At 50.4% G+C, this 12,041-nt stretch overlaps 1 protein-coding gene across 1 annotated transcript in view; it reads left to right on the top strand.

Annotated features, from left to right (window-relative positions):
* KIF26B (kinesin family member 26B) overlaps window positions 1-12,041 on the top strand; it is a 480,495-nt gene that overhangs the window by 453,259 nt on the left and 15,195 nt on the right. The window contains exons 11-12 of the mRNA XM_060088379.1: window positions 3,484-3,646; window positions 4,656-8,073. Of these exons, the coding sequence (XP_059944362.1) occupies window positions 3,484-3,646; window positions 4,656-8,073 (3,581 nt within the window). The remainder of the gene's footprint in view (window positions 1-3,483; window positions 3,647-4,655; window positions 8,074-12,041) is intronic.

Here is a 12,041-nt window from a genome sequence, read left to right as displayed (position 1 = left end):
GGCTCAGTGGCACGCAGCTCTGCACCTGTGCTCTCCTCTTCCTCTAGCCTCAGTCTGCATGCAGAGTGTAAACTGAGTTTGTGCTGACTACTGCCCTAGAAACTCTTTTGAACCTTTTTAGTTTCCTCCCAAAGACACTGAGTTAAACCTACAGTTTGCAGCCTTTAGTACCCTGTCCGTTCTTTCACCTTCCCTCCCCAACTTAATTGTCTTTGTTCCAAGTTAAAGGATCATGAAGAGGTGGAAAAAAACAAAGCTTCATAGCCACCATCTTTCACTCCCATAAGGTATGTTTTAGAGTCTAGAGAAGCCCACATGAAACAGTCTTGCTGGCAGTTTTACTGGCTTTCCAAAGGAGAGCTAAAATGTTGGTTGCCAAGCAACACACATGCCCTGGCTTCTTCCAACAATGTGGACTTAAAAAATAAAATTGTCCTATGATTGACTCATGAATGGGGAATCATGTGGAAATACACAGGGCAAACAGTTTGATATAACAATGCTATATCTGTTTATTCTGTCTTTGGTATCGTTTCCTAAAGACTTTACAGGGTCACATGGAGAAATAAGTGGGGTGTGCCTTCAGCAGAGTGCAACTGATGAACAAGACTTATCATTAGGAACTTCATAGTACAGTCGGTTCTTGGAATCATTTGCAGATTCCATGTTGTGAATTATGTTCAAAATCCATACTTTTACCATAATTTGCAGACATGCTTAGTAGCAAAAACTCTGAGCCACCCAATGCACATGTTCCCAGCTGAAACTGGACAAGGCAACAGCCCTGCCTTCTTGTTTCACCTCTCTTCATGTAAACAAGGGTCCTTTTTGCAGTCTATTTAGTGACACATTTTTTTTTTAGTATTTCTGTGCTTTTTTTGGTGATCTCACTGTTTAAAGTAGGCCCCTAGGTGTAGTGCTGCAGTGCTGTCTAGTGTTCTTTAGTGAAAGAAGGCTGTGATGTACCTTACAGAGAAAATATATGTGTTAGAGAAGTTTCATTCAGGCATATTATGGTGCTGTTGGTGTGAATTGAGTGTTAAAAATGAATCAACAATATGGCACATCCAGAAAAAGGAAGAGGAAATTCACCGATGTATATCAGACTGCTCTAGAAAGTACTCAGGTTATGCCTAAAGTGCATAATGAAGCTGTAGAAACAGGCTGTATTTGTGGATTCACAATATGACCAGTTTTTTTTTTTAAAAAGCATAGTGGACAATATCATAAGGCTTAAAGCCCAAGAAATTTATGGTCATGTTACCCAGGGTCAGGGAAATGTTCAACCCTTCTCAGCTAGTGTTTTATTATATAGAAAGTACATATAATTCATTATTTATAAGAAATAGAAATTAAGGTGTCTTTAAACAGATATGCACATAAAACAAGATTATGTATTGATCCACTGATGAACTATTGTGACCAGAGGGTCTCAGGAACCTAAAACCATGTATTTCCCCTAGGAGCATGGCTCAGCATTCACTTATTCAGTGTTCATGGAGACTTAACAAAAATAACTATCATGAATAATAAGAATTAACCATATATGATCACAACTTAACCCTAATGGAATCTATCTTCCACTTCCCATATGGAAGACAAAGTCCTAAACTCATGCAGGTGCAGTGTCTCTGCTGAGAATGTGCCAGGAATAGGACTTGACTTCCCCATCTGGTCATCAGTTCTGGTGGTGTCCATGATATTCTTGATAGACATTTTGAAGGAAGTTAAATGTTTAGAGCCCAGAGCTAGGGCTGGAGGTCTCTTCCTCCACACCCCACTTACCTTTCTGTCCAAGTCAGTTCAGGCTGCTATACCATAGACTGAGGGGCTTAGGTAACACTCATTTATTTCTCACAGTTCTGGAGGCTGGGAATCCAAGATAAAGGTGCTAGCGGATTTGTGTCTGGTGAGGGCCCGCCTCCTGGTTCACAGGCAGCTGTCTTCTCACTGTGTCCTCACATAGCAGAAGGGACAAGGAAACTCTCCAGGGTCTTTTTTATAAGGGCACTAATTCTACTCATGTGGGCTCCACCCTCATGACCTAATCACCTCCCAAAGGTCTGACTTCCAGTTACCATCACATGGGGCGTTAGGTTTCAACACATGAATTTGGAGGACAAATAAACATTCAGTCCATAGCACTCTCCTTCCATCACTTTTATCACTAATTATTTTGCTCGAAGGGAAACCCTGATATATTTTTAAATTGCCCTCGCACTGAGCCATAGTAAGCCCAGTATCCCTGAACTGACACCTTAATTGGTCCCAGACGGAAAGGGAAAACTATTGCTCTTACACCAGTCTTTCCTCCCTGAAGGCCTGATGCAGGTCACATGGAAGTGGTTTCCTGTCTCCAAGGTCTAATCTCTGCTGACAGCGGCCTGCATGTCACACTGAGTCTCCTGAACTGGACAGTCTCTCTCCAGAGAGCTGAGTCGGCGGGGTGGTGGGGGAAAGGAGGGGATGTCTAGCTAAGAGTCTGATGCGGACACAGGCGTGAGGACAAACCCCTCTCATCTGGCAAAATAAACTCAACACAGGACATGGGAAGCAAACAGTCTCCCTCAGCCTTTGGGATCAGGGGAGCCTCCAGAGATGAAGTGACATTTGGCAGCAGGTAAGATGATGATGTAAGCAGAAGCCTCTTAAAAGCAAGGCAGGAAGAATGTTGGGACAAGTATAGGAATGGAAAAACATGAGCCATTCCTCCAGACCACTTTTTAAAGAGCCTAGAAACACCATCTGTAAACTCCTGGGCCTCATTATCACCCCTCAGGGCACTGGCCCCACGCAGCACCTGCAGAGTCCCCAGAGGAGTCCCTTCTAGAAAGTTCTGCTTTCTGTTGCTGATTGAGTGAGTGCTCGGGCCTATGTCTGTGTGTCCCCAGTAATAATCAGGAATATGAATACATTTTCCTTCATCACTACCGTGTGCAGATAGGAGTTAAGAGACAATGGCAATAAAGTGGGTGCAACTCCTTGGCAAAAGAAACCTTGCATGTATTATAAACACATAGATCTTCAATACAAGTTCATGGCTGGGGAAGTGCTCTTTGTTGTGGGGATTGCCTGGTGCAGAAACTTGCAAAGAAGGGCTGGGTGTGCAGCTAGCATAACGAATCACTGATCACAGAGCTGTTCTCTCTCCATCCCTTCCTCTCATTTCTATTCCCAGGTCTCATTGTGTGCAATGTCATATGCACACAGGCAGATGCACAGGAATACCCCATCACAGCCAGGACAGTGGTGCCAGGGGAGGTGTTCTGCATGAATTCCATCCTTGGGGTTGGAAGCACTTGCTCAGCTGTCAACTACAAATAGCCTCGTGTAGAAGATGATGTTAATTAGTATGCCATTTAAAAAATGGGGAAAAAAACCCCCACTGCCCACAAACAAGCCATGTAGGGGCCTGAAGCCCTACCTTGACAGCCAAAGTGAAGCATGGCCCGCTAATGCAGCCTTAATTCACTTTGTTGGCAGAGAAAGCAAGCTCACCATGCTGCTGCGGGAGTCCCTGGGGAACGTGAACTGCCGCACTACCATGATCGCTCACATCTCGGCCGCCACCGGGAACTACGCCGAAACCCTGTCCACCATCCAGATTGCCTCGAGAGTGTTGAGGATGAAGAAAAAGAAAACAAAGGTAAGGAGCTTGCAGGGGGTGCAGGTGGCTGAAGGAGCTTTCACAGCCCTGGCCTGGAACTGAGTCAGAAAGAGCCAGATCAATATTTCTAATCCCCCAGCACCAGGGGCATGGTGAGCGTGGCTGGCTGCCGCTGGCCTGGCTCAGCATCCACCTTGGGGCAGGAACACCTTCTGGCCGATACTGAAGTCACTTCCCCTCCGCACAGCTGGTGCTTTCCTCGGTCATCCAGCCTGGACCCCTAACAGGGAGTACTTGGTCCACTTTAGATAGTTTAAATGGATTGCTACTTTGAAAATTTTGAGAGGGATGGGAACTCTTCATAGTTTATCTCTTGCCTACCTTGGTCCTTCAACTGACTGACCCCTCCTTGCTCAGGTGGCCCTACTTCCCTTGTATTTCCAGGAGGCATTTTCAGACTGCTGGGTGTTGTCATGTTAATTCAACGGTTTCTGGTTGATGCAGAGTAGCTAGAAACCACTGGGCTCGTTTTCTCAGGCCAAGGCAAAGCCAGGACAGGTGGTGTGACAAGAACGTTTGAGAAAATAATCATGATTGTGGTCACTCTGGTCCATAGCCAGCTGGTGATTTGTGGGGGGCTTTCCCCCTCCTTTTTGTATCTTTCTTTTTTTTTGGTCAAAAACACATCTTTCCACTGTTCCGTGGCACAAGTTGTCCTAAATGGTTTGGGTGTGCAAACTGGTGACCCCTCCTCAGTCCTTAGGCAGTCAGATGGGACCTGGGTGGGTCACCCCGTTTCATGAGCAGCCTCTGCTTCCCCAGTGCACCTCACAGGGGTTATCCTTCGAGTATGAGGCCGTGACATGCATAGCTTGGGTGCCTGGCCTGGCACACCCTGGGTAACAGCCCAGAAGTAGGGAGGCCCACTGGGGTCTGGATGGCCTATATGGAGCCAGTGGCCTCCACCAGTTGCCTCACGAAGTCAGGGTCCCTGGGAGGGCTGTCTTGGAAGGGCAGCCCACACTAATGGTTCCCCTCTCACCCACAGTACACATCGAGCTCCTCAGGGGGAGAAAGCTCCTGTGAGGAAGGCAGAATGCGCAGGCCCACCCAGCTGAGACCCTTCCACGCCAGGGCCGCCGTGGAGTCGGACTTCCCGATCCCTCACCTGTCCAGCGACCCCGACTACTCCTCCAGCAGCGAGCAGTCCTGCGACACGGTCATCTACATTGGGCCAAATGGCACGGCCCTCTCTGACAAGGAGCTCACCGACAACGAGGGGCCTCCAGATTTTGTCCCTATCGTGCCAGCCCTGCAGAAGGCGGCCAGGGGTGACAGCCGGTCCACGGAGGCCGGAGAGGCCACGGCCGGCAAATCGGAAAGGGACTGCTTGAAGTGCAACACGTTCGCTGAGCTGCAGGAGAGGCTAGATTGCATTGACGGCAGCGAGGAGTCCAGCACGTTCCCTTTCGAGGAGCTGCCGGCCCAGTTTGGGGCACAGCAGGCAAGCAAGAGTGTCCCGCTAAGCCAAGCAGCTGGGGCAAGCCCACTCTGTGAGTCTGATAAGGAAGATGATGGGTCAGATAGCCAGCTGACAGCTAGAGAAGGCAGTGAACCCCCGGGCTCCAAGGTGCAGGGGAATCACTCCCCTGTCCCTGCTGCATGGCTCACCAACAGCTCCACCCCTGCCTCACCCAGAAGCATCCCGGGCAGCAGCAGCCAGCACGGTTCTTCCCAGCTCGTGCAGAGCCCCAGCCTCCAGAGCAGCCGGGAAAGCCTGAACTCCTGTGGCTTTGTAGAAGGCAAGCCCAGGCCTCTGGGCTCCCCCAGGCTGGGCATCGCCAGCCTGTCCAAGACCTCAGAGTACAAGCCGGCTAGCTCTCCTTCCCAGAGGTGCAAAGTCTACACCCAGAAGGGTGTCCTGCCTTCTCCTGCCCCCCTGCCCACCTTCAGCAAGGATGCGGGCATGGTATCTAGTGAGTCCCTGCTGCAGCCCGAGGTACGTACCCCCCCGGTCGGAATGAGCCCCCAGGTTTTGAAGAAATCCATGTCTACTGGGAGTGAAGGGTTCCCAGAAACCCCTGTGGACGCCGAACATCAGGCAGCAAGTTCTGCAGATGCCAAGAAGGAGATACTGAGCACCACGATGGTGACAGTGCAGCAGCCCCTGGAGCTGAACGGTGAAGACGAGCTGGTGTTCACGCTGGTGGAGGAGCTGACCATCAGCGGGGTCCTGGGCGGCGGCCGCCCCACCAGCATCATCAGCTTCAACAGCGACTGCTCGGTGCAGGCCCTGGCCTCGGGCTCCAGGCCCGTCAGCATCATTGGCAGCGTCAGCGAGGACCTGGAGTGCTACTCAAACGTGGCTCCTGTCTCCGAGGTCAGCATCACGCAGTTCTTGCCCCTCCCGAAACTGAACCTGGATGAGAAGGCCCGGGAGGCAGGAAGCAGGCGTTCCTCCATCAGCTCCTGGCTGAGTGAGATGAGCACAGGCAGTGACAGTGAGCCGCCCTGCCACAGTTTCATAGCCCAGACGTGTTTCGGGCACGGGGAAGCAATGGCAGATCCTCCGGCCTCGGAGTTCATCGGCGGCATCCAGAACACGGCTGTGGCGTGCCGAGAGAAGCCCAAGGCGGGCCCCGACAATTTGCTCCTCTTGTCGGAAGTGGGGGACGACTCCTTCAACAAAGCAACCCCCATCAAAGGCTGCAAGATATCCACGCTGGGCAAAGCCATGGTCACCATCTCTAATACGGCCAGCCTGAGCAACTGTGAAGGGTACATCCCCATGAAGACCAACATTACGGTTTACCCCTGCATCGCCGTGAGCCCCCGGAACGTCCAAGAGCCCGAGGCGTCCCTTGCCACCGTCAGCTCAGTCCCCAAAGCAGCCCGGTCTCAGGAGAGCAAGGAAAGTGGTGCAAAGAAAGAGATGAAATTTGAGGACCCCTGGCTGAAACGAGAAGAGGAGGTTAAAAAAGAGAATGCCTATCCCCACGAAGCAGGGATTAGGCACGAGACTGCCCCAGGCCCCCCAAAGCCTGAAGCCAGAGCGGAACAGGACAGGAAGGCCAGCTCCAGTGACGGGCTCAGCAGCAGCAGCGGTGAGGTATCTGCCTCCCCCGTGGCCGACAACTTCAGAAGGGTTGTGGACGGCTGTGAGACGGCCCTGCCCAGTGTGGCTGCCCAGAGCCCTGTGCATTTCAACAAAAGCCTGAAGTCGAGCAGCCTTCCCAGGGCTTTTCAGAAAGCCAGCAGGCAGGAGGAACCGGACAGCCTCTTCTCTCACTGCCCTGCCGAGACCAACGGCATCGGCCCGGCTTCCAGCACCCAGCCCTCCAAGGCCACCCTGGAGAGGAAGGTGGCGTCACCCAAGCACTGTGTCCTGGCTCGGCCCAAAGGGACTCCCCCGCTGCCCCCTGTCCGAAAGTCCAGCTTGGACCAGAAGAACCGGGCCAGCCCCCAGCACAGCGCCTGCAGCAGCAACTCCAGCAGCCCCTTGAACCAACCGGCGCCCTTCTCGGCCAGCTTCCCGGACGAGCCCAGCGGCAAGACGAAGGATGCCGGCAGCAGCAGCAGCAGCAAGCTCTTTGGTGCCAAACTGGAGCAGCTGGCCAGCAGGACCAACTCTCTTGGCAGGACAACAGTCAGCCACTACGAATGCCTCTCATTGGAGAGGGCCGAGAGCCTGTCCTCCGTGAGCTCCAGGCTGCACGCGGGGAAGGACAGCACCATGCCCCGCACGGGGAGGAGCCCGGGCCGCAGCGCTGGAGCCTCGCCCACCAACCCCGGCCCCGCGCAGTCAGCCGGGGCCTCGCCCAAGGCCAGCCAGTCCAAGATCTCCGCCGTAAGCAAGCTGCTCCTGGCCAGCCCCAAGGCCCGCAGCCTGTCCACCTCCACCACCAAGACCCTGAGCTTCTCCACCAAGTCCCTGCCGCAGGCGGTGGGCCAGAGCTCCGGCCCGCCCTCCGGCGGGAAGCACATGTCCTGGTCCACCCAATCGCTGAGCCGGAGCCGGGGCTCGGGCCTGACGTCCAAGCTACCGCTGCGGGCAGTGAACGGGCGCATCTCGGAGCTGCTGCAGGGCGGCCCGGGGCCCCGGGGGCCGCCGGGGCGCGCGGGGCCCGAGGCGGAGGAGCGCGCGGCCGCCGCAGACGAGCGCCCGCCACCCGCCGTCCCGCTGCCCTCGCCCTACAGCAAGATCACGCCGCCGCGCAGGCCCCACCGCTGCAGCAGCGGCCACGGCAGCGACAACAGCAGCGTGCTGAGCGGGGAGCTGCCGCCTGCCATGGGCAAGACGGCGCTCTTCTACCACAGCGGCGGCAGCAGCGGCTACGAGAGCATGATGCGCGACAGCGAGGCCACCGGCAGCGCGTCGTCCGCCCAGGACTCCATGAGCGAGAACAGCAGCTCCGTGGGCGGGCGCTGCCGCAGCCTCAAAGCCCCGAAGAAGCGCGCCAACTCAGGTAGGCTCGGGCCCGGGCATCGACGGGCGGAGGGAGGGCCCCAGGACTCGGGGATGGGCGTCCCTGTCCCCAACCGCCTGTCACCTGCTGGGGACAGAGCCATGGAGGGCTTCACTGTCACACCACAGGCAAGTGCAGACTCTGGAATGTTCCGGTACAAATGTAGGGACTGTGGTCAATGCACATCATAAGCCATTTGTTTGCCTCAAATCAAAGAAACCAACCTCAAGGGACCCATGCAGTCATGTTGTAATTCTAGACGTTATGATGTAGATCACCCCATTCATCCACCCCATCACAGATCGTGAAATAGGACGAGGAGGTTAGCCTCCCAGCATGTGCAGGAGTCATCGCAGCTGTCAGAATTTCGAGGTCTTTATTTCCCAGGTGGTGTATGCGTCAGGCTTTGATCTATTTTGACGGTGCTCTACTTCAGACCCTCAGCCCTGAGTCTCAGCAGCAGACCTGGGAGCAGAACCGCCCGCATAAGACAAGTGGAGAACAGAAATCCATTCAGTATAACATGACAGCTGTTGGGTCCTATTTTCAGGGTCAAGGGCATTCAGATGTATTGATAGCAGTTACCAAAAATAGCAAAGAAGTTTACCTAAGCCAGAGCCTTTGACAAAAAAAAAAAAAAAAAAAAAAAAAAAATCTGGCCTTCCCCGTACTCGGTTGTTAAACCTTATTATTACAATCTACCCAGTCTTGGTCTTCAAAGTCCAGATTATCGTGTGACGTTTGCTATGTGCTCACATGAGTTTGAGTGTTACAGAGTGCTTTACCTACTCTAATTTAGCATCTTGAATCTACCAATCCAATTTATTCTTACAATAGCTTTACTCTTTTTTTGACTTGTATCATTTGGTTTGGCTGTTACACTGGAGTAAAGAGGAAGAAGAACTAAAACAACCACTCGGAGAGTGTGGACCACAGGCTCCACACGTGTCCTTGCTTGCTGCTACCTCCTTTTGTAAATGCTGTTCTCGAGGGTCCCTTGTTAGGTTAGGCTGTTTGTGTAAAATCAAAGCACCAGGCTGGGTGCCAGAGATGGGATTTAATAGAGAGTGCCGAGGGCATCGGACTGCTGTGAGCAGCTGCCGTAGATCCCAGGCTCCATAATGGATATGGCAGTGGAGATATGCTCCTTGCAGGCTGGGTGACCTTGTCTCGCTTATTTATGATTATTATTAAGAAAAATGCTGGCTGTCAGACATGATCAGCATAAATCAAAAGCAACTTCTTTAAGAGAAGCCATAAAACTCCTCAAAGGAAACTCCTAGCTCGATGGCATGATTTTACAATTACTAGAGACATTTGGAACTGCAGAGGAGACAGGCAATTATCTGTTAGTGGAGGTTGCTTTAATGCTTTGGTTATTTCCTTAGTGAAAATGAACTAGAAATATACTGCCAGGGAGAGAACCTTGAGTTTTTTGAGTGCTTTGTAGTACAGGTAACAGTGGAAACAACCAAACATCACGAGTGTTCACCTTTCCAGTCCCATTCCTGGAGATCCATGTCAGCGGAGAGTGCACAGAATTCGACCTGGTACGGTGGGATGAGTGATCTAGAAAGCAGGAGACTTGGGGTCTTGGGCTGTGTGACCTTTGGGGAATAACTATACTCTCTGGGCTTCAGTTTTCTCACGTCAAACTAAAATGAAAGGGTTGGTAGAGAACCACCATGGTCTCTCTGATGCTCACGTTGTAGAAGTTGGTGCAAATAATATAAAGAATATTGGTGGTAATATGACTTCCTTTCCATATGACGATCTGTAGTCAGTGGGATTTATTTTTATTTTTATTTTTTTATTTCCTTTCCTTTTTTAAAATTTTTATTTATTTTATTTTTGTTTTTTTAACATTTTTATTGGAGTATAATTGCTTTACAATGGTGTGTTAGTTTCTGCTTTATAACAAAGTGAATCAGTTATACATATACATATGTTCCCATGCCTCTTCCCTCTTGCATCTCCCTCCCTCCCACCCTCCTTATCCCACCCCTCTAGGTGGTCACAAAGCACCAAGCTGATCTCCTTGTGCTATGCGGCTGCTTCCCACTAGCTATCTATTTTACGTTTGGTAGCGTATATATGTCCATGCTACTCCCTCACTTCGTCCCGGCTTACCCTTCCCCCTCCCCGTATCCTCAAGTCCATTCTCTAGTAGGTCTGTGTCTTTATTCCCGTCTTGCCCCTAGGTTCTTCATGACCTTTTTTTTTCCCCTTAGATTCCATATATATGGGTTAGCATACGGTATTTCTTTTTCTCTTTCTGACTTACTTCACTCTGTATGACAGACTCTAGGTCCATCCACCTCACTACAAATAACTCAATTTCGTTTCTTTTTATGGCTGAGTAATATTCCATTGTATATATGTGCCACATCTTCTTTATCCATTCATCTGTTGATGGATTAAAGACCTAAATGTAAGGCCAAACACTATCAAACTCTAGAGGAAAACATAGGCAGAACACTCTATGACATAAATCACAGCAAAATCCTTTTTGACCCACCTCCTAGAGAAATGGAAATAAAAACAAAAATAAACAAATGGGACCTAATGAAACTTAAACGCTTTTGCACAGCAAAGGAAACCATAAACAAGACCAAAAGAGAACCCTCAGAATGGAAGAAAATATTTGCAAATGAAGCAACTGACAAAGGATTAATCTCCAAAATTTACAAGCAGCTCATGCAGCTCAGTATCAAAAAAACAAACAACCCAATCCAAAAATGGGCAGAAGACGTAAAAAGACATTTCTCCAAAGAAGATATACAGATTGCCAACAAACACATGAAAGGATGCTCGACATCACTAATCATTAGAGAAATGCAAATCAAAACTACAATGAGATATCATCTCACACCGGTCAGAATGATGGCCATCATCAAAAAATCTAGAAACGATAAATGCTGGAGAGGGTGTGGAGAAAAGGGAACCCTCTTGCACTGTTGGTGGGAATGTAAACTGGTACAGCCACTATGGAGAACAGTATGGAGTTTCCTTAAAAAGCTAAAAATAGAACTACCCTACGACCCAGCAGTCCCACTACTGGGCATATACCCTGAGAAAACCATAATTCGAAAAGAGTCATGTACCACAATGTTCATTGCAGCTCTATTTACAATAGCCAGGACATGGAAGCAACCTAAGTGTCCATCAACAGATGAAGGGATTTATTTTGAAGTTGTTCAATATTGATCAGGCCTCTTCTGTGCAGTTAGAGCTTGGTGATATGGAAGTTGCAAGTGTGGTTGGGGAGGATCAGGCAGCGTAGAAGACAAGGCCACTGTGAGAAGTGTGTAATCTCACTGGTGAGCAAGGGTGAAGACTGTGGAACAGGGAACAGTGAACCCTGAACCCAGGTGCCTTGCCTAGTGCTGACTGAGGTCGTGAGAGCTAAGGGTAAGAAGTATTTAGATAAAGAGGGACCAGAACATTGAAGAAGGCTACAGGGAAACATTGGGATTGGGCCAGGCCTTAAAGGCTGCTGGGACAAAGCGGGTAAAGGGCATTGTAGGGTGAGGCAGTGATGGGAGCACGAGCTTGAGGCAGTAAGAGCATGGTTTATGGATAAAGAGCGGGATTGACTCAACAAGGGGGATATTCTTTTTTTTTTTATTAGTTTCTGCTTTATAACAAAGTGAATCAGTCATACATATACATCTGTTCCCCCATCCCTTCCCTCTTGCATCTCCCTCCCTCCCACCCTCCCTATCCCACCCCTCCAGGCGGTCACAAAGCACCGAGCTGATCTCCCTGTGCTCTGCGGCTGCTTCCCACTATCTATCTACCTTACGTTTGGTACTGTATATATGTCCATGCCTCTCTCTCGCTTTGTCACAGCTTACCCTTCCCCCTCCCCATATCCTCAAGTCCATTCTCAAGTAGGTCTGTGTCTTTATTCCTGTTTTACCCCTAGGTTCTTCATGACATTTTTTTCTTCTTAAATTCCATATATA

The sequence above is a fragment of the Mesoplodon densirostris genome, chromosome 2, assembly GCF_025265405.1.
Source record: "Mesoplodon densirostris isolate mMesDen1 chromosome 2, mMesDen1 primary haplotype, whole genome shotgun sequence".
In the NCBI taxonomy this organism is placed as follows: domain Eukaryota; kingdom Metazoa; phylum Chordata; class Mammalia; order Artiodactyla; family Ziphiidae; genus Mesoplodon; species Mesoplodon densirostris.
This window is presented reverse-complemented; position numbering and strand designations above follow the sequence as displayed.